This window comes from Gallinula chloropus (assembly GCF_964237585.1).
Source record: "Gallinula chloropus genome assembly, chromosome: 11".
In the NCBI taxonomy this organism is placed as follows: Eukaryota; Metazoa; Chordata; class Aves; order Gruiformes; family Rallidae; genus Gallinula; species Gallinula chloropus.
Window position 1 is genome coordinate 2525597 of NC_140096.1, and position 24429 is coordinate 2550025.

The 24429-nt window shown below is 60.4% G+C and overlaps 1 protein-coding gene across 2 annotated transcripts; it reads right to left on the reverse strand.

Moving 5' to 3' along the window:
- Positions 1–15096: 15096 nt before the first annotated feature.
- On the reverse strand, positions 15097–23990 carry RBM41 (RNA binding motif protein 41). Of its 2 annotated transcripts, XR_014617520.1 has the most exons (8): positions 23958–23990; positions 22189–22305; positions 21478–21670; positions 19215–19419; positions 17129–17505; positions 16040–16187; positions 15279–15535; positions 15114–15161 (listed from the first exon to the last, which is right to left on the reverse strand). XR_014617520.1 is itself a non-coding variant. In XM_084269107.1 (7 exons), exons 1-7 carry the CDS (start codon positions 23963–23965, stop codon positions 15378–15380), a joined length of 1206 nt encoding a protein of 401 aa, XP_084125233.1. In that variant the 5' UTR covers positions 23966–23990; the 3' UTR covers positions 15097–15377. The 2 variants fall into 2 exon arrangements, 1 of the variants encoding a protein (XP_084125233.1); XM_084269107.1 differs by having other exon boundaries at positions 15097–15535.
- Positions 23991–24429: the final 439 nt, after the last annotated feature.

Sequence of the window (24429 nt, forward strand, 5' to 3'; positions counted from 1 at the left end):
GGAATGATCTCTCCCTGACCGTATCTCCACTCCTGAGCCCCTGTACAGGCATTTTGCCCCCTGCCCGGATGCACATGGCAGTGACAGAGCAGCTTTGGTGGGCGTCCAGCCTCCAGCCAGACTCAAACCACCACACCAGGATATTTTGTTTGCTTCCCAGTCACTCCAATGTATATCCTGCTTTTACCTACTGGTGTTTGTAACTGGCCAGGCTCTGGACAAGAGGGGAGGCGGGGCTGCAGGGTGGCTTCTGCCAGCAGCAGCCAGAAGCTCTCTGCAGGCCCCGCAGAGGAAACACCAGATAATCCAAGGCCAGAGTCAGTGCTGACCAGGGCCGATCCCCTCAGCCACGGACATGTCACCTCTGAGAATCACATTTAGGAGAGAAAAGAAACATTGGGGGGGGGTGGGGGGGGTGGGGGGGGCCTGTAAGCCCCTTCACAGAAAGCAGCAGCACTTCCATGGTTGCCACGGCCCCACAGCCAGCCAGCTGGTGGCTGCCATGTCACAGCAGGTAGCCACTAGCTGGTGGCCACCTCACAAAGGGCCGCGCAGTCATGGCTGTGTCACCGTGATGTCACACTGGGGTGCAGAAGGGGCCGCGGGGCTGGTGGGTCCCACATACTGGACGAGCGTCCGTCGGAGTAACACTGCTGTGCTCCTACCTCGCAGTCCAGCAGCAACCTGGCAGCATAAAGCAGACCAGGATGCAGATCTGTAACAGTGAGATGGAGCAAGACTTCATGATGCCCAGCATCACCGCCAAAGGTACAGGCACCCAGCGTGTGTGCAAACGCTGTGGCAGCCATAGGAGGGCCACAGAGAGCCGGTGGACGTGAGGGTGACCCTGGCTTTCCTTTGCTTTGCAGAGCGAACAGCTGTCTGGGACGCGGTGGCTGGATACACCCGAGAACGGCTTCTGCAGAAGCAGGTGGGTCAACACCTTGTCCAACACCTTGTCCATGGGGCGGGGATGAGGGGGCTCCGGAGGGAGAGGACACGTCCCCAGCCCTGGAAGTTTTAAATAGTGTTGGGCCACCCCACCTAGAGCACGCGTCTGCTAAGGAAGGATGGACCAGGTGATCCTCAAGGTCCTTCTGGGCTGGGCTTTGGTAATTTATTGGCCTCCTTGTCCTCTTCCAAATACAGGGGGCCCGAATTCCTGCCCTCGGCTCTTTTGATGTGGTCCCCACGTGGACCCAGGTTGGGAAGAAGGATATGGTGATCCAGAGACCCGTGTTTCAGCTGGCCAGGAACCTCGTGGATGTCCATGGCCTCAGGGACAACAAAGACTACCTGCCTGGTAAGACAGAGGGTCAATCCCCAATGGTCCCACGCTCATCATTTCCCTTCCCTGGGTCTGTGTTCCAAAAATGGGGTGGTTTTGTGGGTAGTGCAGCATCTACCACGAGCAGGCTTTGGGAACTGCCTGGGGAAGGGCCACGTGTAAGCGCCTCCATCCCTCCCGTGTGGTTTTACAGGGAACAAGGAGCTGGAGCCCCTCAAATACGGCGAGGTGGCTGCAGCCGCCTGCGTGTCCCGGTGGAAAGTGGTGGCCTGCATACAAGGCACCTTGTCGTCCCTCTCGCACCGCCTGGGGATGGGCGAGAACGTCGCCCTGGTGCTGAGGGATGTGGGGGTGCTCCTCATTGAAGGCACGAAGGTGAAGATGATGTTCAGTCGCAGCTTTCTGGAGGTGATGCTGGGGAAGGAGAACTTGGAAGAAGGACTTAAGGTGAGCGTTTTGGCTTCCCCACAGCCTGGCGGTCCCAGGGTGCTGCCCCGGCACTGCTTTGCATGTGTCCAACGAGGACACAGCCTGGGCCAGTCCGTGAGAGGTCCTGAGGGCTCTTACTGCCTCGGGCACCAAGTGCATCAGCCATGCTGAAGACATCCTGCCACCTTTCTGCTCCTCTGCTGCAGGTCCCCCAGCTTCTGAACGAGGAGGTGTCCCCCGAGGCATCTCTGGCTGCAGCAACGCTTTCTGGCCGTCTCACCATCTTTCCCGAGTGAGTCCATCGGCAGATGGAGCCTCCGGGTGCTCGGTGCTGGCACTTTGCTGCTGGGGCACTGGTGGGGCCGTGGGTCACGCTGGTGCCATTTCTTTCCATTCAGGTGTCACCAGCGTTTTGCTCCCAAGCCGCCACGCAGGAAGCTTATCAGGGCCTCCAGAAAGGTCCCCGCTGGGGCCAAGCAGAAGGAGGTGGAAGTTCTGCCAGATGTTCTCTGGCGGAGGAAAGGTAAAGTAGCCCCTGGCCGCTTTCCCTGGCACAGCCAACCATCTGCGGGGAGGGGGGACTTGTGCCAGAGTTTGGGTGGCTCTGAGGGGAGCGGAAGAGCCCTCACATGTTTTGGGGGAGAGGGAGGAGCCTCACCAAGGCTGGCAGTGCTTCAGTGGGGCTCTGCTCCCCTTCCCCCATGTAGGGAGATTTGCCCAAGTGCCCTTGAATGCCCGGTCGGCCATGGCTCGTAAGGAAGGCCCAGAGCTCCAGGACACCAAGGAGACAGAGGAGAAATCATCGTCTTGGGTCAGGTGAGCCTGGAGGAGGCCCAAGAGCCAGCGCCTGCACGGGCTCGCCTTCTGACCCAGCACGAGCCCGTTGCACAGCCCCAAACCCTCAGCGCTCACCCCTGCCCAGCAGTGGGGAAGGCAGTGCCAGCGGCGCGCCATGAGCCCCCCCACACCATTTCACAGGGCTGGCTCCTCTCCTTTCCTTTCTGGAGAGCCCCAGCGTCACGGCCAGAGCCACGCGTAGGGACAGCCGTGTGTCAGCCTGGGGTCCCAGCTCAGGGACTGGAGCTGAGCACATCCATGGGCCAAACTTCTGGCCGTGGTGGGGGGGTGGATGGATGGATGGATGGATGGATGGATGGGTGGATGGAGACGCAGAATGCGGCCCAACACTCATCAGTGGTCCTCAGCACTCTCCCCCCATCCGTGTTCAGCCCTTCCAGGCTACTACTGCCAATCCCAAACGGCTCTCCTGGAAAAAAAGCGCCTGGACCCTCATCACCTGGGGCCAAATCCAGCAGCCAACTACTCAAGGGGAGCCCAGCACTGGCAGCAAAACCTCGGCAGCGTGGGCCAAAAGCACCAGGGAAGAAGGAAGCACCTGCCAGGAGCAAGTTTCCACCAGTGTGCTCAGAGACCAGGCGGCCCAGGGGGCAATTAGCACCAAAGAAGAAGGAAGCACCTGCCAGGAGCAAGTTGCCACCAGTGAGCTCAGAGACCCGGCTCCACAAGGAACTCTCCTATGCCTTCTTTGCTCCTCTGCCACCCAGACCACAGGAAGCAGAGCTGCAGAGAACGAGGCCTGAGATGTTCTCATCCATGGCGAAAGAAACTCAGACAAGAGTTCTCACAGGGTGCAGCTCTGAGCCCTCAATTTCTGTGCCACCAACGGCCAAGGAGTCTGGCTTTGTGCCGTGCTGGCCACCGAGGACCAGACCAGTGGTCCCCAAGATTCTGTGGCCTTGGATGGAGTGAGGACGATTTGGGGCGCCAGGAGTCGGCCTGTGGTGGACAGACAGGTGAGGTTCCTGGGTGCAACGCCCTTCCCAAAATGCAGAGCTTGACTGGCTGGGGACTCTTCCAAGAGCCCTTAGCTGCTGGGGTGGCTGCAGAGGGAGAGAAGCAGATGCCCTCTGCACAGTGCCCTGAAGCCATCCAAGGGGGCTGCGCGGAGACAAGGAGCTCCCCAGACCCGAAGCACTGTTCTAGAAGAGTCTCTGTTCTTATGCAGGAGCCAGCGTGCCCTGAGGACACGAGGAGCTTGGGAAGGAGGTGAAGAAAAACATGGTGGAGAAGTTGCAGAGGAGCGTTGGCACTTCAGTTGTTCCCAGCAGAGCACCACGGGCACACAGGAGAAGGGTTTTCCAGCCGGCCACGGCCCTGACATCAGCCCAGCATGGTGCTGGGAGCAGGAGCCTCATCTGAGAGACTGTCCTTGAACCGTTTGCCCTCCTTGGGGCCTTTTGTTTCCTTTTCCATTTATCCAAAATATATCCTCGACTTGTGGTTTTACCTGGTTTTTTTCCTGGACAGCTGCACAGGACAGTGACCGAGCCGCTTTGGTGGAACCAGTGATGTCACACTGGGGTGCAAAAGGGGAACCAGTGCACCAATCTCGGGGCTTCAGCTCCTCACCAGCTGCCCCGGCGTGGGTCACTTCCATGGGTGCCGACTTTCCGGTCCAGGCTGCTCCATCTCTACCCTCACTGCATCACAAGCTCCTCTCCCCCAGCAAACCTCTGGCATGGGTCGGAGCCTCCATGGGTGAAGTCCTACCAGGAGCTTGCTCCAACGTGGGCTTCCTCTGGTGACAGCGTCCTTTGGGTCTCTTTGGTGTGGGGTCTTCCATGGGCTGGAGATGGGATCTCTGCTCCCCATCAGCATCCATGGGATGCAGGGGACAGCCTGTTCCACCATGGTCTTGGAGGGCGGGGGGCAAAAGTGTCTGGAGGGATCCCCACGGGGGCTTTGGGGTGCTGATGGGGGGGGGGGGTTGGGGGGAATTTTGGGTCTGGGGGTAGGTCTGTGGAATGTTGAGAGTGGCTTTGCGGAGGACACTGGGGTGCTGAGGGGGTCCAAGGGGGTCTGGGGGGTTCCCAAGAGGTATTTGGTGTGCTGGGGGTGGGCTTCAGGGTGGCTGTGCGGACACTGAGGGGGCTCTGGTGGAATCCCAAGGGCATTTTTGGGTGCTGGGGGGTGCCTGTGGGGGACTGTGAGGGGGCCAAGGGGATCACCAAGAGGGATTTGGGGTGTTGGGGGTGGGCTTTGGAGGGGCTTGGGGCGGGGATTGTTGGTCTGGGGGTGGCTGAGGTGTGACAAGGGGGTCTGGGGGGATCCTCAAGAGGGATTTGGGATGCTGGAGTGAGTTTTAGGGGCTCTTGTTGAGGGGGCGGGCTGGTACCCCTCAGCAAGGGGGAGTTGATGTGAACAGGTGAATTTGGGGTACATGGGGGGGGGCTACTCCTCTTTGAGGAGCATATATTGGGGTATGCCCCCCCCCAAACTGCACAGCACATGTGCTGGAGGCATCCCCACAAACCAGCCAGGTCCCCCCAAATCCTTGGGGAGACCCCACCCCTCCAGACCTTGTAATAAACTGGAGAGGATTTGGGGGGAGGTGGGGGGCTGAGGGGTGTTGGGTGTCTATGAGGGCACTAGGAAGTTTTGGAGTGCCTGAGGGGATATTTGGGGTGCTGTGGTGGGGGATGTCCCCCAAATTTCTGGGGGACACTTTGGTGTCTGGACTTGGGGGCGGGGGGCGAGTTGGGGTGTGGAGGGGTGGGGGCAGCCCTGTGAAGGTTTCAGGGTGCTTTGCGGTATGTTGGGGAGGGGGTCCCCCATTTTTTTTCCTCCCCCCCCCCCTCTCCCGCCTGGTTCCTCCTCGGGCTCCTCCCGCCCCGAGGGCAAAGTGCGGGGAGCGCCGGGACGTGGCGCCCACGGGAGGTACGTGGGGTGCGGGGGGGGGGGAACACGACAAGGGGGGGTGTCAAAGGGACACCCCCCCATCCCAAATAACCCCGTGCCCCCCCTCCCCAGGGATGGAGGGAGCCCTGCGGCGCTGGGTGCAGGCGCTGTGCGTGCTGCAGTGGATGCTCACCTTCCTCTTCCTCGGTGAGCTTTAGGGGGGGGGGGGGGGGGGGGGGTTGTTACGCGGGCGGGTGGGGAGGGGGGGCACTTAGACCCGGGGGGGCACTTACAGCTCGGGGGGGGGGGGCACTTACAAACTGGGTTGGCACTTAGACCCAGGGAGGGGACACTTACAGCCTGGGGGGGGGAGGTTACATGTGGGGAAGCACTTAGACCCTGGGAGGGGGGGGACTTACACCCTTGGGGGAGGCACTTACACCCGAGGGGGGGTATCCCCGGGGTGGGGGGTAATTGCTTCCTTAGGGGCTGGGTTCGGGTGCGCCCCCCTCCCCCGGGAATGGGGGTTAGGGGAGTGGTTGGGGGGGGGGGTCTGACCTGCTTTCCCCCCCCCCCAATTCTACTCCCCGCTGTGTCCCCCCAGGCCCGGGCTCGGCGGTGTTGCTGCTGCTGCTGCTGCGGACCCGGCTCTGGGTCGTGCCGGTCATCTACGGGGCGTGGTGGCTGTGGGACTGGCACGGCCCCGAGAGAGGTGGGGGGGGCACGGGGGGTACGGGGGAGGGACATGGAAGGGGGACGGTGGGGGCACGGGGGGGTATTCGGGGGCATTGGGGGGGGTACAGGTGGCTGTGGGACTGGCACGGCCCCGAGAGAGGTGGGGGAGGCGGGGCACGGGGGTGTATTGGGGGTTACAGGGGGGGGGGGGCACGGGGGGATATTGGGGGTTACGGGGGGGGATGTGGGTACAGAGAAGGGACCCCGTGGAACCAAGCTCCCCGCCCCCCCCACCCCCCCCTAGGACCCCGGCACAGCGACTGGGTGCGGAACTGGAAGATTTGGGACCATTTCTGTGACTATTTCCCCATCAAGGTGGGGGAGGGTGAGGGGGGGCGGGGCGACCCCCGTGTCCTCCTACCCTCCACCTTCCTTTGCCCCTCCCGTGTCCTCCCATTGCCCCCCATATCCCCCTGCTCTCCCCACCCCTTTGCCCCCCCACCATGTCCCCCTGCCCCCACACCCCCTTTTGCCCCGCCCCCGATTGCCCCCCCACATCCCCCCGCTCCCCCCACCCCCCCATATCCCCACCCCCCAACCTCTCCCCCCGTGTCCCCCTTCCCCCCCCTTATCCCCTGCCCCAAATTACCCCCCGTGCCCCCCGAGGTTATCCACACGGCCCCGCTGCCCCCCGGCTGGAGCTACATCCTGCCCCCCCCCCGCCCCCCTACCCCCCCATATCTCCACCCCCTCTCTCCCCCCGTGTCCCCCCCATGCCCCCCACCCCCCTCATTACCCCTGTGCCCCCCCATATCCCCCTGCTCCCATCCCCTTTGTCCCCCCACCCCCATTACCCCGCCATGTGCCCCTGCTCCCCCATATCCTCTCTCCCCCCGTGTCCCCCTTTCCCCTTACACCCCCCCCAGTTACCCCCCCGGTGCCCCCCCAGGTTATCCGCACGGCCCCGCTGCCCCCCGGCCGGAGCTACCTCCTGGCCGCCCACCCGCACGGCATCGCCTGCATCGGCATCTTCGGGGCCTTCGTCACCGGGGGCCGGGGGGCTGGGGGGGGCACCCCCAAATCCGGGGGGGTTGAAATGGGGGGACCCTGCCCCGGGCTGCGCCCCAGCCTGGCTGCGCTGGCCGGGCTCTTCCGACTCCCCTTCTACAGGGAATACGCGCTGGCTGCGGGTGAGGGGGCTGGGGGGGCGCGGGGTGGGGGGGGGACTTGGAGAGCTGGGGAGGGGGGAGGTTGGGGAGGCGGGGGAGGGGTTGGGGTGGGTATAAGGGGGGGGATTTGGGGAGGGGAATGGGGGGGTTGGGGGGATAAAGGGTTTTTTTGGGGGGGAGTGATGGGATTTGTGGGGGTTGGGAGGCCATGGAGGGTATAAGAGGAGGCTAAAGGGGTTTTGGGGGGCATGGAGGGGTTGGGGCGGGTATAAGGGGGGGGATTTGGGGAGGAATGGGGGGTTGGGGGGATAATGGTTTTTTTTGGGGGGGAGTGATGGGATTTGGGGGGGTTGGGAGGCCATGGAGGGTATAAGGGGAGGCTAAAGGGGTTTTGGGGGGCATGGAGGGGTTGGGGCGGGTACAAGGGGGGTTGGGGGGCGCATGTCGGGAGTTGGGGGTCCATGGGGGGATTTGTGGTGGGGACTAAAGGGGTTTGAGGGGGGCATGGGGAGACTTGGGGGGGGGGTCCATGTTGGGATCTGGGGGTGCACACCCCCTCCCTTACCCCCCTCCCCAGGGCTGTGCCCCGTGAGCGAGCGGTGCCTGTCCCGGGTGCTGTCCGAGCGGGACCAGGCGCTGCTCATCATGGTGGGGGGCGCGGCCGAGGCGCTGGAGGGGACCCCGGGACGTCACCGCGTCACCCTGCGCCAGCGGCGGGGCTTCGTGCGGCTGGCGCTGCGCCACGGGTAGGGGCGGGGCCACGGGACGGGGGAGGGGCCACGGGACCGGGGCGGGGCTATGGGACCGGGGACTATAGGGCTGGGGCGGGGCTATGGGTTTGGGGCGGGGCCACGGGACAGGAGCGGGGCTATGGGGCTGGGGGCGGGGTTACGGGGCTGGAGGGCGGGGCTTTGCTGTGAGGGGGCGTGGCTAACACCCCGGGGACGGGGCTACGGGACCGGGGGCTATAGGGCTGGGGCGGGGCTATGGGGCTGGGTTACGTGGCTGGAGGGCGGGGCTTGGGGTGAGGGGGCGTGGCTAACACCCCAGGGGCGGGGCTACGGGCGTTTGGGCGGCACAGGGGTCGTAACCCCTTGTGTGGGGCAGTGGAGGGGGGGGGGGTGTTGGGTGGAGGGGGACCTGGGGTTCCGGTGGTGGGGGTGGTTCTGGGTTCCCCCCCTGTGAGTTTCGGGGTGCAGAGCTGACTGGGGTCTCTGGGGGGGTTGTGTGGGGGCAGCACCCCCCTGGTTCCCGTGTATGTTTTTGGGGAGCAGGACACGTTCCAGCAGCCCCCCCTGGCCGAGGGCTCCTGGGCGCGGCGCCTGCAGCGGTGGGTGAAGGCGCTTTTGGGGTTCTCTCCCTGCTTCTTCTGGGGGAGGGGAGGGCTCCCCTTCCTACCCTTCGCCGTGCCCCTCACCGTGGTGGGTGAGTTTTGGGGGGGGGGTGGGTGGGAGCGGAGGAAAACGGATTGGGGGGTGTGGGGGGCAGGGAGGAGGGTTTGGGGGTTCCCCCTGGGGTGCTGGGGGGACAGGTAAAAGGGGTATGTGTATGGAGGGGGTTGGGGGGTTAGGGAGGGGGATGGGGAGGGTTTTTCTCCCTGGGGTTCGGGGGGGGGGCAGGTGTGTGGGGTGCATGGAGGGAGTTGGTGGGGTTTAGGTGTTGGGGAGGCAGGGAGGGGAATGGGGGAGCAGGTAAAAGGGGGGAATACATAGGGGGATGTTGGGGCTTTTTTAGGGGATGGGGGGGGTGCAGCAAGGATTTGGGGGTTCACCCCAGGGGTTGAGTTTGGGGTGGGGGGGCAGATTAGAAAGGCAGGGAGGATGTGCATAGAGGAGTGCGAGTTCAGCAGGGGGGCTGTGTGTGGGGAACAGGGGGTGCTCGGGATGTGGTGCTCCCTGCTCCCCCCCAAACCCCACCCCCCCTCCCCCCCAGTGGGTGCCCCTCTGGAGGTCCCCCGCCTTCCCCGGCCCTCCCCGGAGGACGTGGCCCGGTACCACGGGCTCTACGTGCAGCGGCTCCAGCAGCTCTTCGAGGAACACAAAGAAGCCTGTGGGGTGCCCCCCAGCACCCCCCTCACCATCGTCTGACCCCCTCCCTTTCCCCCCCCCCCAATCCACCCAATACCCCCCTTGAGCCCCCCATCCCCTCAAACCCCCTCCCATCCACCCCCAACCCCCCCTCAAACCATGCCAAAGTTTCTTCCCTTCTTCCACACACATCCCCCCCTTGAGCATCCCCCCCCAAATAACCCCCCTCAAACCCCCAAATAAACCCACAGACCCCCCAAAATTCCAATTCAGGCTCTTTAATCCTTGGGTAACTGCAAAGAAGGGGGGGGGGGGGGGGGCACAAAGGTCTAAATGGCAGCGGGATGCGGGTGGGGTGCACCCTAATATTTGCATCCAGGTACCCCCCTCCCCCAAATTTCCCCACCACAAAACCCAGTCCCCCCCCTTTGCCCTCCAGGAAACAGTGATGCACCCCTCAAAACGCATGCACATCCTCCCTTCCACCCAGACAGCACCCCAAAAATACCCTCACAATCCCCTGCACACCTTTCCTTCCCCCTAAACAACTTCCCAATTGCCCCCACAATTGCTCCCCCCCTGCTTAAAATGCCCCCACCCCCCCCAAATTGGGTTATAACCCCTCAGGGTATAGAGCGGGTTGAAGTGCACCAGCACCTCTTCAACCCCACCTATTAGACTCCCACAGCCCCCAAAAAAGCTCCACACCCTACCCCCCCTAAATCCCCAACCCCTCCCAATAAATACCTCCCAAGCCCCCCACAATTTACATCCTATAACCCCCCCATGGAGCCCACAAGCAGCCCCTCTGACCCTGGGGCTCAGGGCTTTCCCTGTCCAGGGAACCATCCTAATGTTCCTGATACTTCCCTATGCACCATTCACAATCAAACATGCCAAACATCCAGCAGCAGCTCCCAAACCCAAGGAGCCAGGACTGAAAGATGTTCCTGGCCTGAAACCTCCCCAGGGACCCCACAAGCAGCCCCTCTGACCCTGGGGCTCAGGGTTTTCCTTCCCAAGGGAACAGTCCCAACAGTTCCCTATGTACTTTCATAGGCTCTACCTTCTTCCTCATTCAAACATGCCAACAGCCCAGCAGCAGCTGCCAAACCCCAGGAGTGAGGACTGAAAGACACAGGCTGGCCTGAAGCCTCCCCTCCGCGTGGTAACAGAAATCACCCCTCCAAAAAAACCCCACAGCAAACCCAGGTGAACAGGAGGGGATGCTGCTTTCAGCCAGCTTGGTCTGGTTCCATCCAGCATCAAACCCCCTGGGTGTCCCGGAGGCAGAGTGGCACTGCCCCACCCCTTCCTTGTGACCTCAGCCCCAGGACACCTCTACAAAGGCCACCCCGGCCCAGCCTGCCCCAGGCAGAGTCAGTCTGTGCTTGTGCAGGGTGACGAGAGGCAGCGGCTGTCCCAAGGTCAGGGGGCTGCTGCCCCTCGCAGACCCAGGGTGCAGTGGCTGTAGGTGACCTTTGGCTGAGCCAACACCATGACAGGCAGAGCCGTGGGCCAGGGGCTGGTGGGCCAGGGGCTGGTGGCACGAAGCTGTGCCTCGGCCCGCCGCAGCCCAGCACAAGCCCCTGTCAGCTCTGCACAGAAGGAGGAGCAGCAGAGGAGGGAGCTGGAAGCTCTGAGCGCCGAGCTGAAGGCAGAGCGGCTCCGCAACCAACAGCAGCGCCGCCGCTTCGCCGCCGAGACCCGGGAGCTGAAGGCGGCTTTGGCCAGGGAGCAGCAGGTGCTGGTGGAACGGCTCCAGGCCCAGTGGGAGCAGCGACGGGCTCTGTGGGAGCAGCAGCTGCAGGAGCTGGACCAGCAGCAGTGGGAGGCAGAGACCCGCCGGCTGCAGCGCTGGAAGGCGGCTGAGCTCCACCAGACACAGGCGCTGCTGCGGCAGGAGTGCGGCGCTGCCGCTCGCCGGGCTCACCACCTGCAGCAGGCCCTGGCTGAGGAGATGGGGAGACCCACCAGGAGCAGCGGGGAGGCCCTCAGCAAGCTGCGGGACATCGTGAGCCAGTTCCCGTGGGAGACGGATGGCGACCAGCCCGCCTACATCCGTATCCTCCAGAACCAGCTGCACCTGGAGAAGGAACTCTTCCTGAGCTTCCTGCGGTGGCTCAAGGGTGAGCTGCCCACCTTCCCCGGCACGGACCAGCCCCAAGACCCTTCTGGGCACCAGGAAGATCTGAAGGAGCAGAGTTCCTGCTCCTTTGGCAGAAATGAGCCCCAGGCCCTGGCAGCACCACAGAAGAGTCTGCCAGAAAGCCAGAACACCGGGCATCTAACACCAGGCAAGGCTGTGGCAGATGCTCAGCGCCAGGTGCTGGAGGGGGAAGAGCTGGTGCTGCCTGGCACCATACACAGAAAGCTCCTAGAGAAGAACACCTGCCTGCAGCATCTCCTCCGACACCTGGAGAAGGAAGCGAGTGCCATCGAGATGAAGGCAACCCAGCTGAGGGAGGATGGCTCTCCAGAAGCGTGCAAGGGGGCAGAGAAGCTGCAGCAGAAAATTGCTCAACTTGCTTCCCTTGCCATGAAGCTGTCTGAAAGGTCCAGGCACCTGGAGCAGACCATCAATCACCTGGGCAATACTCCAGTGCCACAGCCCATCCACAGCTCTGCTGAGGAACTCTGCACAGCACCGCTTCCTCAGCAGCAGGGTGGAGACATGGGAGAGCCTGGGCAACTCACACCAGTGCCAGGGGAGCCAGACTCTGCCACCCAAGAAAACATCTGTGTTCCAACCCAGCTGGAAGAGGCAGAGCACAAACTGGAAGCCATGAGAGAAGGGGCAGAAAGGAGCCCACAGCTGGAGAAGGAACCAAAGGAGACAAAGTTCCTGCTCCAGAGGAAAGGCAGGCCTTTGGGGAGCCCCAAGGCTGAGCTACTCAGGCAACACAAAGAAATCCTGCAGGGCTTTCAGGCCTGCTTGGTTGACCTGAGTGGTCAGATGAGGAAGCTAAACAAACACCAGGAGCTGTATCAGCACCGGGAAGGGCTGGACAGATCCAGCCGTATGGACCCCAGGCAGCGCCAGGCTCCCCGCGACAAGGAGTCCATCCTCCTGGAGGCCATGAGGAGACAACCGTTCAAGCTGCGAGCCTTCGTAGCTCGACACAGCTACAACCCTCTCCATGGCCCCAACCAGCGGCCTGAGCTGGAGCTTCCCCTCGTGGCTGGACAGGATGTTTACATCTATGGAGAGGCAGATGAAGACGGGTGGTTCGTGGGCGAGCTGACCGACGGCACCAGAGGATTCGTCCCCTCCAACCTTGTTGAAGAAGCCTCTGATGGTGCCCCCCCTGATGACAGTGGGGACTCCTCAGATGGCAGTGACTGGTCCTTCCTTCCCATACCTTCTTCATAAAGCTTTTCTTGTGTTGTTTCTTTGTGTAATCTCAGCCTTGCCCCTCTGTGTATGTTGTTGCAGTTGTGTGGAGCTGGGTGCTGGGAGAGACGGGGGGCTGAGGAGCAGCTGGAGCTCTCTGCAGGCCCCAGACTGTAAACATCAGCTGATTCAAGGCCAAAGTTGCTGCTGACCAGGGCTAAGCCCATCAGTGATGGTCACAGCAAGGAGCAAAAAATCCACAAGCAATGTTCCTAATACTTCCCAATGTACTGTAATAGGCTCTACCAGCCTTCACATTCAAACATGCTAAATGTGCAGCAGTCGCTCCCAAACCCAAGGAGCCAGGACTGAAAGACATACCTGGCCTGAAACCTCCCCATGGAGCCCACAAGCAGCCCCTCTGACCCTGGGGCTCAGGCCTTTCCTTGTCCAGGGAACCATCCTAACGTTCCTAACAGTTCCCTATGTACTTTAACAGGCTCTACCTGCCTTCACTTTCAAACATGCCAAACGTCCAGCAGCAGCTCCCAAACCCAAGGACCCTGGCCTGAGACCTCTCAATGGAGCACACAAGCAGCCAAACCTGGCCCTGATCAACTCCAAGGAATGGGGCAAGCTTAGAAGTTATCCCTGCACCTAGACTAGCTCCTAATTACAGAGCTGTGGGCTGCCATGGCCCTGCTGTCGCTCAGTGGAGCCAGGCAAGGCTGAGGGTACTGCTGAACCCTCCAGCCTGTGCACCTGGCTGGACAGAGACCCATCTCCCACACAGAATCCCTGCTGCCTCCTCTTCCCCCAGCAGAGAGCTGTAAGTGCAGCCAGCCCTGCATGAGCTTCCTGCTCTGCTGCAGATTGGCTGTTATCTGCTAGGCTATCACAACTCACCCCACCTCCAGCACCAACCCATTTCCTTGATAACTTATCCCCACAGCTATCTTATCCATCCATCCAGTCACACTGCAACTGATACCAACAGCCCAGCTGGATGAACTGGCTGCACCCTGGAATTTGCTGATCAGAGAAAGGGATTTTCCTTCAAGTAATCACAGAATTATAGGGGTGGGAAGGGACCTCAAGAGATCATCGAGTCCAACCCCCAGTAGCCAGGCAGCTGATCTCAGTCCCGCTTCTACCCGTTCCTGCTGCTCAGCATTCCAGCTGGTGCTCTTGGTGGGGAAGTAAAACGTTTCCATTCTCCAACAGTCAAGAGATCTCAAGCAGAAACTGCATGTTGCTAGCAGCAGTTTTGCTGTTTGTCCATGATTCAGTCAGCATGTTTCACTAAACCCCATCCAATCCTCCAGAAGCACCGGAATTTCAAGGGCCAGGCTCCAACCTGGGTCAAAAGCTGTTATTTTAAAGGCATCAGGATAAAAAAAAGGGTGCCCAGGTTTACACTGAACCCAGCACATTTTAGCTTCTCCTGCTGCCCTGCCCTTGCACAGGAAGCTGTGAGGGGTCATGGCCAGGACAGCTGACCCAAACTGGTCAAAGGGCTGGTCACGCTCTCTATGTAACTTGGGGGAAGCTGGCCAGGGGCTTGGAGCACAGCTCAGGACCCAGCTGGGCACTGGTGGTCTGTGGATGGTGAGCAGGGTGCTCCTGGTTTGAGAAGTTCTGCTAAGGTGGGCTCAAACACAGGGTCTGCTTCATTTCAGAGGAGTCTCTTCAGGGCTGGAGTCTTGAGATGGGATGAGCTGGAGGAACACAGAGACTGTGTCTTCTCCTCAGCCCAAGGCTGTGTGTGCACCAGACTTTGAGGATAAAATCCTCCACGTTCTCCAGGGGCTCTAGAGAAGGGAAAAATGGACCCATCTGCAGCTACTTCACAACAGACCCACCTTAGAACACGTGCAGTGCTCAGAACAAAGGCTGTATCCCAGAAAAGCCCTCTCCAAGAAGCAGTCTTGGTTGCTGGTCTCTGTCAGTACTCTGTGCCTCCTTCAAAGGCCTCTTTGGGGTGTGCACAGCTCAGGAAGTTACCTCAATTGCACCACCACTGCAGTGTCACTCAAAAACCAGCCAGCTCTCCTTCAGTACAGCCCAGTTCCACAAACCCAGTCCTAGACAGACCACTCTTTACATGGGGAACTGTGGGGTTAGGATCAAAATGGTTTATGAACCCCTTTTTGCCTGTGTTTGAATTTGCTCACTGCTCAGGAGTCAGAGCTCACGTTTCCAACAGCCCAAATCATCACCTGCTTTCTGATACAAAGCTGCTCTGTCTGTGTGCAGCAGATGCTGAGCTCCAAGATGTAGAATCCCAGACTGGTCTGGGTTGGGAGGGACCCCAAGGATCACAGAGCTCCAACCCCCTGCCACAGGCAGGGACATCAACCACTGGTCAGGTGCACCAGCAGCCAGGACTGAACTCTGCTGACACAGTCCAGCACCTTGGCTCTAGAAGACTCACACACAACAAAGGTGAATAAAAACACACTAAGAAATACCTCAATAAATAGATGTATTTACACAGCTTCCTCCCTCCCTGGCACGAAGGGCTGAGAAGGCACCCACACCTGTAGACCAGGAGGGAAAAGCCAGTACACCCCCACAGTGTGAAGTCAGTACCCAAGCCTCTCAAGGAGGAATTCAGTCACCAACCCTCTCCCTTCCTCACTTTGAGACTGACAGACCTGCACATTGACTCCAACTGTCCTTCAGTGCTCCAGTTGTGACTGCAGAGGTCCCACGGACAGCCCAGCACAGCTACCAGGCTCCTGGTTACCCATCCCTCACTTGGCAGGGTGGTTCTCTCCAGCAGAGGAGGAGGGGGTGGTGGGGTTACCCTCTGGTGAACGCCCCTTGCTTTTCCCAAATTCAATCACCAGGGGCTTCCCCTGCAGCTTGTACCCGTTCACCAGCAGCAGGGCGTCCTGGGCTGACTGGACATCTGCAACAGGAGAAGAAGATGGGTGTGGGTTACACAGCCACAGCCCTGGCACAGACACACGTGGTGTTCAGAGACGTTCCTGGCTCACAGACCCCCGACCTGCAGCGTCACCCCGTGCGGCGCCGGGGTTCTGACACGCTGTGTATCAGAGGGCACCCTGCATCCCTTCTGCTCTGATGAATCACAGAATGGTGGGGGTTGGAAGGGACCCACAGGCACAGGGCAACCAACCTCCAGGCCTGGAGCTACACAAGGTTGCCCAGGGCTCCATCCAACCTGGCCTTGAACACCCCCAGGGATGGGGCACCCACCCCCTCTCTGGGCAGCCCCTTCCAGCACCTCACCACTCCAGGGAAACAGACTATGACATGGTAGGAAGAAGTGAGTGTGAAGTCCCTCCCTTCTCCTTGGAAAGCGGGTTTGGTGCCCGCCCAGTGCCCTGCAGGGAGATGTGGCACCTCCACAGCTCAGGGAAGAACCGAGAGGCACAGGGCAGCCGCTCACCAGGGAAGGTGATGAAAGCCTGACCCCTCATGCGGCCGCCCAGGAGGCGGAACTGGAGGGGTGGGCGGTGCTCCCGCTGGAACCGCGCGAACAGCGACACCAGGTCCTTCACCGTCACCCGAGGGCCCAGGTTCTTCAAATACAGCACCTGTTCCAGGGAGAGAGAGGGTCAGCCAGCCTGTGCCATGCAGACAGACACCTTTCAACCCGATGCCAAGTCCATGCACCTCACAGATATGAATTAGTCAGTCCCTCTGCCGTTCCAGAGTCTTTCTTCCTCCCTTGGGGCACCTGTCCCAGCTGTGTCCCCCCTCCCAGCTCCCTGGGCACCCCCCTTCTCATCAGCAGGGCAACATGAACAACTGAAGAGCCCCTGACTGCTGGGCAGCGACTGAACCATCCCTGTGTGATCAGCACTGCTCACCCCAGCTCCCAAACACCATCAGACCAGCTGCTAGAAGGAAAGTAACTCCATCCTGACCAAAACCAGGACAATAAGGAGTGAGCTGGCCAGGGAGAGGGCATCGCTGCTCAGGGCTGGGCTGGGCACTGGGCAGTGAGCACACTGCATTGCCTGTTACCCACTTCATATCTCCTGTTACTGCTGCTTTCCTCTCCCCTGCTGTCCCAGCAAACATCCTTCTCCCAGCCCAGGAGTTCCACCTTTTCCACTCCACCAAGGGGAGGAGCCAGCAGCTGCCTTGTGCTTAGTTGCTGGCTGGGGCTAAACCACAACAGGAGAGCTGGTACTTCCAGTGAGTTATAAACACAGCGAGCTCCAGCTACCAGCTAAGTGCAGTTTGAGTCAAGTCAGAGCTGTCTCAGGCCCAGACAGAGAGAAGGCAGCCTGGCTAGTGACCTGCCAGAGGCAGGAAGGGCTGGAGTCTGAAGTACAGCTCTTTGCCAGGCCAGGAAGCTTCCCAGTAGATCCAAAGGTCCCTTTCCCTGCTGGAGAGGAGACTGCTCTCCCTTGGCCATGAGGACTAACCAGGCATCAACCTCCAGGCAACAGCCAGTCAACAGAACAGAGGAGCCTTTGCCTGCTGACCTTCAGGGTACCCCTGTGCCCTAAAGAACAGTAAATCTTACCTTGCTGGGCTCCCCAGGGTGGTATGAGGAGAACCTGGGTATGCTCTGAAGTTCTTCCTCTGACAGACGGTTCCTGAGGATCTCCTCTTCTGGGACAAATTCCACCGGCTCTTTGATAATCACAGGCCTTGGAGGGGACTGGGGGGGCCTTGCTGCAGCAAGGCTGGGACTTGCTGTCTCTTCTGCTTGCTCCCCCTGGTCTGGAAGCGCTGGCTCCTCAGGCACAGACCCCTGTGGAGCCAGGGAAGGGCACAAGCATGGGTCACTTTTGGTCGGCTGGACTTCTTCAGGCCACTTCTTGCCCAGCAGCTCTTGGTAAACACTCTCCAGATGAACCATGGGGTCCTTTTCATCTGTTACACTCTTCTGAGTGTCATCTAATCCACAATGGAGAAACATGGCATGTGACTATCACCAAGAACCTGGAAAATGCACAGACTGCAGGAAGTGACAGACAAGAAGCTGCTCTGAGCCACCCCACACACACCTGCCAGCCAGGCCCCATGGCTTAAAGCAAGAGCAGCTCCAGCAGCCAGCAAGTGCTGGTGTCCCAGCTCAGCATGAACCTGCAGAGAGTAGCAGCCCCACCAGTGCTTTGTACAGAGCTCATTTCTTCCAGAGATACCCTTCCCAGCTCATCTGCAGCCACACTTCAGCTCGAGTGCTGTGCACCTTCCTCCCTGCACAGCCAGGAGGTGCCACGCTGCCTGTCTGCACCACCACATGGAACACAAGCTTTTTGCTTCCAGCTTAAGTTCCTGAGCTTAAATAAAGCCCATGGGATGGACTGACCAACAGTATCTCCTTTACTGGACATGAGATTTCCTTCAGGGGAAATAAGAACAGAAGTGAGGGGGGCATCTCCCAACCTAAAAACCTCAACCTTGCTGCCTCTTGGTTTTGCCAAATGCCATGAAACTGACAGCAAAACAACCACAGAATCACAGAATTATGGGGGTTGGAAGTGACCTCCAGAGCTCATCAGGTCCAACCCCCCTGCCAAAGCAGCTCCCTAAGACAGGTCACACAGATTGGCATCCAGACAGGGCTGGAATCTCTCCAGAGAAGGAGACTCCACACCCCCTGGGCAGCCTATTCCAGTGCTGTCGCTCCCAAGAAGGGAGCAGAGGCTGAAGAACACTGGGTCAGCTGGACACTGTAGCTTAAACAACACTGACACTGAGAAAAGTGGTGCTTTAGGAGTCAGGAGTTCAGAAGTTTCCCCTCATTGTCTATTTAATACTGTCTTACACACAAACCCAGCCTGGGCTGGAGCTTCATGCCCACATGTTCTCCAGCTAAAGGAGACCAGAGCAGTTTTTGCCATCTCTGAACTACACTTGACACAGGCTCGAGGACAACACTGCTTGGGCAAGTGCTGCCATCCCATGGGCACAGTACTGGGTAGGCTCCAGTGCACTATGGCTACTGGGAAGGGCCATTAACAAGCCACTCCTGCTCTGTGCCTTGACTTCCCTCCCACCCTTGTTAGGCTGAGATAAATCAGAGAAGGGACATCTACAGCCCCATGCAGACACCTTGTGTCACTTGGTGCAGTTTAGTGGGGACCTCTGGGCTCTACCAGATATTAGGGGGAAGTTTTTTACAGAAAGAGTGGTGAGGGGCTGGAACAGGCTGCTCAGAGACGGGGTGGATGCCCCATCCCTGGGTGTGTTCAAGGCCAGGTTGGATGGGGCCCTGGGCACCCTTGTGTAGCTCCAGGCCTGGAGGTTGGTGTCCCTGCCTGTGGCAGGGGGTTGGAGCTCTGTGACCCTTGGGGTCCCTTCCAACCCAGACCATTCTATGATTCTATGATCCTATGATTCTACCACAGTATCACCCTGGCTGCTTTCCCAGAGCTGGGCTCTGCAGCACACACAGCACAACGAGACCCAAACACAGATGGACTTTACAAGCCTCTTCAGAGAGCCCACTCTGTAAGAGAGAAAATATCTCCTCCCACACAGCACCAAAACACAACCAGTCTGCAGGGACAGAAGGCCAGACAGGAATGTGTTGGGCTCCCACACAGCACAGCTCTCCAGGCTGAGAGCAAAGGCAGAGGAAGGCCAGGAAGCCCACCCACCTTGGTGGTAGAGGGCTCGGAGGAAGGAGTGGCGGTCGGTGCCCTGGAAGAGGGCGTTCTCGATCTCCATCTCCCGCCGGCTCAGCTGCTTGCTGCCAGCAAACCTCTGGGGCAGGGCCAGGATGCGCTGACGCTCCTCCATCTTCTCCTGGATGGCACGGAGTCGGTCCTGCCTGGCCTCTGGGGCTGCTCCCAGCCCAAAGCCCTGGAAGACAGGCACAGCTTGGCTCAGAGACAGGCACGTGACACCTGCGCAGAGACTCCTCCAGCAGCGGAACGTCACACGCTCCAGCCCTGGCGTGGGTGCAGCCCCGAGGGGCAGCTCACAGAGAGGGCCTGTCAGTGCAAAGGCAGGGCAGGAACACCACCAGTCACCAAGCCTCAGCTCCTGAGAGATGTGGAGAAACATCCCCTTATCTCCTGTGCTGCTTTCCTCCTCCGGGCCTCACTGTCTAACAGTGCTCACGCCTCTCTGTCCCAGCCATCCCTGCCTCCACTAGCTACAGCCATTCCTAAAGTCACCTGCAGCACCTGCCAACCCCAATTTGGCATCTCTTTTGCCACGCCTGTAGCATCCCTGAGCTCAAGTTTCCATCAAGCTTTTGGCACATGACCCTGGTGTCACTGGGACACCCTGATTTGCTGGAAAGCAGACCCCAAGCTGCCACCTGGCACTGTGGGTAGGTTCATACTGCAGACTAAGCCCCTGAGCAGCTCCACACGAGGCAGCTCCCAGCAGCCACCCAGCACAGCCCCCACAGCTAACCTGGCTGCGAGCGGGCGCCCCTGTACAACACACCTCATGGGCTGGGGAGGCACACCCCAGCTTCTGGGAGGGCATTTCTGTTCCCTATCCCCCTCTACCAGAACCCAGAGAGCACACTCTTACGGGGCTGCAGGAGGATTTTCTTTTACTCTGATTCAGTTTTGAGAACTGCCATGGCAGCCTGACCTGCCTCAGGGAGGAAACCAGCCCTTCTCCCTGCACCCAGCTTCTCCCTTCTCACCTGACTGCAGGGACCCATACCTGCACAGCTTCCACCCACCATTTCACAGCTTCCCTGTGGCACAGAAGGCTGTTTATATGCAAAAGCAATTGTTTTCAAAAAAGCTGCAACTTAGCAGCAGAAAAGAACAGAAAGCTGCACTCAGTGCTCTGCTGAGAGCTGCACAGGCAGTATGAAGTGCTCTCTGTCTCAGCTGATTCCTCCTTAGCAGGGTCTCCACATTCAAAGCCACACACAGCCACCTGACGTGGGCTTTCTCTCTGAATATTCTTCTCTCATGAGCTGTAGAAGATGTGCTCTAACACCCCTGGCCTGTTCTATCAGAGTCATGTTTGCTTTGTTGGTACTTATTTCTAAACACCCCAGAACTGGTCTAATACCAAATACAACAGCTGGCACTGCTGCCACTCATTTCCATTCTTTAATTAATACCAGCCCTCCCTAACCCCAGCTGTAACACAGGCCACACCAGGGCTGGGTTTGCACTTCAACACCAAAGTCACAGCTTCAGCTGAAGGCAGGCACACCCACCATGGCTGCAGGCAGCTTCCTCCTGTCCAGGAAGAGGAGGAGAGACACAGGGAAGCCAATTGCCAGACCAAGTCCTGTTCTGCACCTTCTGGATTACCAAATTCAGAGCAGGACATTCCAATGCACCTGACACATAGCAACCCCAAAAGCCCCTTGTTTCTAGACCATGAGAAAAACGAGTGATGGGAAGGGAAGAAGAGAAACCTGCTTTGGCAAGCTGCACCCAGAGAGGAGCACACCACTGCAGTCATGTCCTTGGTCTAACTGCTCTGTGCTGCTATTTTTACGTGGTGTTTCAAGTCCCCTGAAGCATCTGCAGGGCCGTAAGAACCTACAAAGCCCTTGGTGTCCCAAGCTCACTATCCCAAGCTCAACACCCTCAGCCAGCCAGGGGATCCAGCGTGTCAAAACACAGAAAAGTGGAGGTTGAGGCCTTTTGAAGTGTTTCCTCCTTTTTCTCCTCCAGCCTTTAAATCCTTCTTATGGAGCTGTATGCAGCTAAAATTATTTCCTTGAGGCCATCAAGACAGAGGCAAGAATGTAATCAGGACCAACTCCACAGGCCAGAAGAAATGGGGATCATGCTAGTCTAAAGACAAGGCACACATGGAGCAGCTGCTCTTTACCAGGGGCCTTAGAGAGGCCATGAATTTTCTACCAGGGTGCCACAAGCCAGGGGGTTAGAGGGACCTGTCCAGGTTCACATCAGAGCAGAGCATGCCTACCTTCCCTGATGAAGCCTGGTTCTTCCAGAGCGTGATCTCCGAGTCAGAGAGCCCCAGCTCCCGGAGAGAGGCAGTCTCTTTGCTGGTCTCCTGCAGGGCCTGGAACTGTGACAAGGTCAAAGCCCCTGCAGCCTCTTCCCCAAAAGGCTTGTAAAAAGCTGCAGGGGCAAAGCATCTCCGCTTTGACTTGCACCTGTGACCCAAAGCAACAGAAGAGCAGACAACTTAGCCCTGAGAAACTGGGGTAATGGGAAGAGGCCGGCTGCTGCTTCCCACCCACATGTGGTCCTGCTGCACCTGGGGCAGAGATGCTGTGTTTCCAAAATATAACTAGGCACTCTCTTGACCCTCTTTCCAAGCCCAACAGATCCCACATGGCAGGAGGCACCTTCCAACACTGTAACACCAAACACCTGGCAGCTGTAAATGCCTGGTGGGGAGCAGCTCTCCAGCCTAGAAGCTCAGCCCTGCCTCTGGCCCAGGCAAAGCACTTATTGTCACCCCATGGGCAACAATAAGTTACTGCCAGTATTTTCTCCAGCAGACAAGGAGTGCTCATGTCCTGCTGAGGTGTTTAGGGGGAAGGGTTTGTGCCACTGTTTTTGGCAGACAACAGCCTGCAGCAAACCTCTCCTGGGGAAAACGCCCCAGCGAAGCAACACTGCTGCTGCCCCTAATGTAGCCCCAGCCAGCAGCCAGAGCAGGACATACTGCTCGATTGAGACAGTGGTATCAAGCTGGTGGTGAAGGAGGCTCTTCAGCTGCCTCTCTCCTTCTGTCTCCAAGTCTTCCAGGAGGAGCTCATCACTGGACAGGCTGCTGTTGACCCTGGTCAGTAAAGAAAACAAGGAAAACACTGCTCAAAATGCACCACCACCACAGCCTCTCTGCCTCCCAGACCGTGTATGGGGGGGGTTCAAGCACAACCAGGAACCAACACTCCTTGGCCAAGGGTCCCACTGATGGTAACTAGCAGTCCCCCAGGGCGCTGATATAAATACACCAGCCTTGTTCGTATCGCTGGGAAGCTGCTCTGTGTCAGTCTCTAACCAGACGCTGCTACTTCCAAGGGACTCAGGAAAGCAGGAAACCCGCCAGGAGAAGGGGTGGCCTGGAGCGGGTCTCCCTGGGAAGTTCCCGCTTCCCTTCCCGGGATCCCCTTCCTTCCCTGGGCACAGCCGCACCGCTGCCCCGCGGGCCTCTCCTGAGGCAGCAGCACCCCCGCCCTGCGGGCCTGTGCCGAGCCGCCGGGTGCCCCTGAACCAGCCCTCAGCTCCCCCAGAACCAGGCCCGGGCTCCCCCTGAACCAGCCCTTGGCTCCCCCTGAACCAGGCCCGGGCTCCTCCAGAACCAGGCCCGGGCTCCCCCAGAACCAGCCCTCGGCTCCCCCAGAACCAGCCCTCGGCTCCCCCAGAACCAGCCCTCGGCTCCCCCTGAACCAGGCCCGGGCTCCCCCAGAACCAGCCCTCGGCTCCCCCAGAACCAGCCCTCGGCTCCCCCAGAACCAGGCCCGGGCTCCTCCAGAACCAGGCCCGGGCTCCCCCAGAACCAGCCCTCGGCTCCCCCAGAACCAGCCCTCGGCTCCCCCAGAACCAGTCCCCGGCTCCTCCTGAACCAGGCCCGGGCTCCTCCAGAACCAGGCCCGGGCTCCCCCAGAACCAGCCCTCGGCTCCCCCAGAACCAGCCCTCGGCTCCCCCAGAACCAGTCCCCGGCTCCCCCAGAACCAGGCCCGGGCTCCCCCAGAACCAGGCCCGGGCTCCCCCAGAACCAGCCCTCGGCTCCCCCAGAACCAGCCCTCGGCTCCCCCAGAACCAGGCCCGGGCTCCCCCAGAACCAGCCCTCGGCTCCCCCAGAACCAGCCCTCGGCATCCCCTGAACCAGGCCCCGGCTCCTCCAGAACCAGGCCCGGGCTCCTCCAGAACCAGGCCCGGGCTCCCCCAGAACCAGCCCTCGGCTCCCCCAGAACCAGCCCTCGGCTCCCCCAGAACCAGTCCCCGGCTCCTCCAGAACCAGGCCCCGGCTCCCCCAGAACCAGGCCCCGGCTCCCCCAGAACCAGCCCTCGGCTCCCCCAGAACCAGCCCTCGGCTCCTCCAGAACCAGCCCTCGGCTCCCCCAGAACCAGGCCCCGGCTCCCCCAGAACCAGGCCCCGGCTCCCCCAGAACCAGGCCTCGGCCCACACCGGGCCCCGGGCAGCCGTCCCAGGCCGGCCCCGCACCCCGGTTTCGGGGGAAGCCTTTGCGGGTCCCTGCGGTGCCACAGCTGCCCGCAGAGGGCGGGGGGGGGGGGGCGCGTCGGGCCGCCCCGAGGCACCGCCACCCCCCGGCAGCGTCGTGCCCGCTGAGGCGGCCCATGACCCCCCCACCCACCCCACACACACACTCCCCCCGGAGGAGGGCCCGGCCCGGCCTCCGCCCGGGAGACCAGAGCCAGCGGGGAGCGGCCCGCAGCTGCTGCCGGAGCCCGGCCGCCTCACTCACCGCCTCATGACGGCGGCTCCACCGGCTCCCGCACCGACTGCCAGCCCCGCCCGCGGCGCAGGGGACGCTGGGAGTCTCAGCGCGGAAAGGCCGGGGCCCAGGCGGGAGGCCGCGGCCGGGCCTGCGGGTCGGTGTCAAAGCTGCGCTCCCGTTACCCCACCCGTGACCGACTGAAAGGGCCCAGGGAAGCGCTTGGAGCCCTTGGCAAGGGTTCGCCCACAGCCCTCAGGCAGCTCCTCTCTACAGCCAGAGATCCCCCCTCTCCTTTAAAGGGGATGAAAACCAGAGGGGAGAGACAGCGGGAGAGCAGCTCAGGCTTTAACTCACACTAAAGTCAGGACACCAGCCCGGCTCGCAGGTCCTTCCCTGGTTTCTAGGGGACTGTAAGTCGGGATGGGGCACAGGCAGAGGGAGGGAAATACAGAGCCTGTTACACATCATTCAGCTTCTGCATGAGGGGCAAAGAATGGAG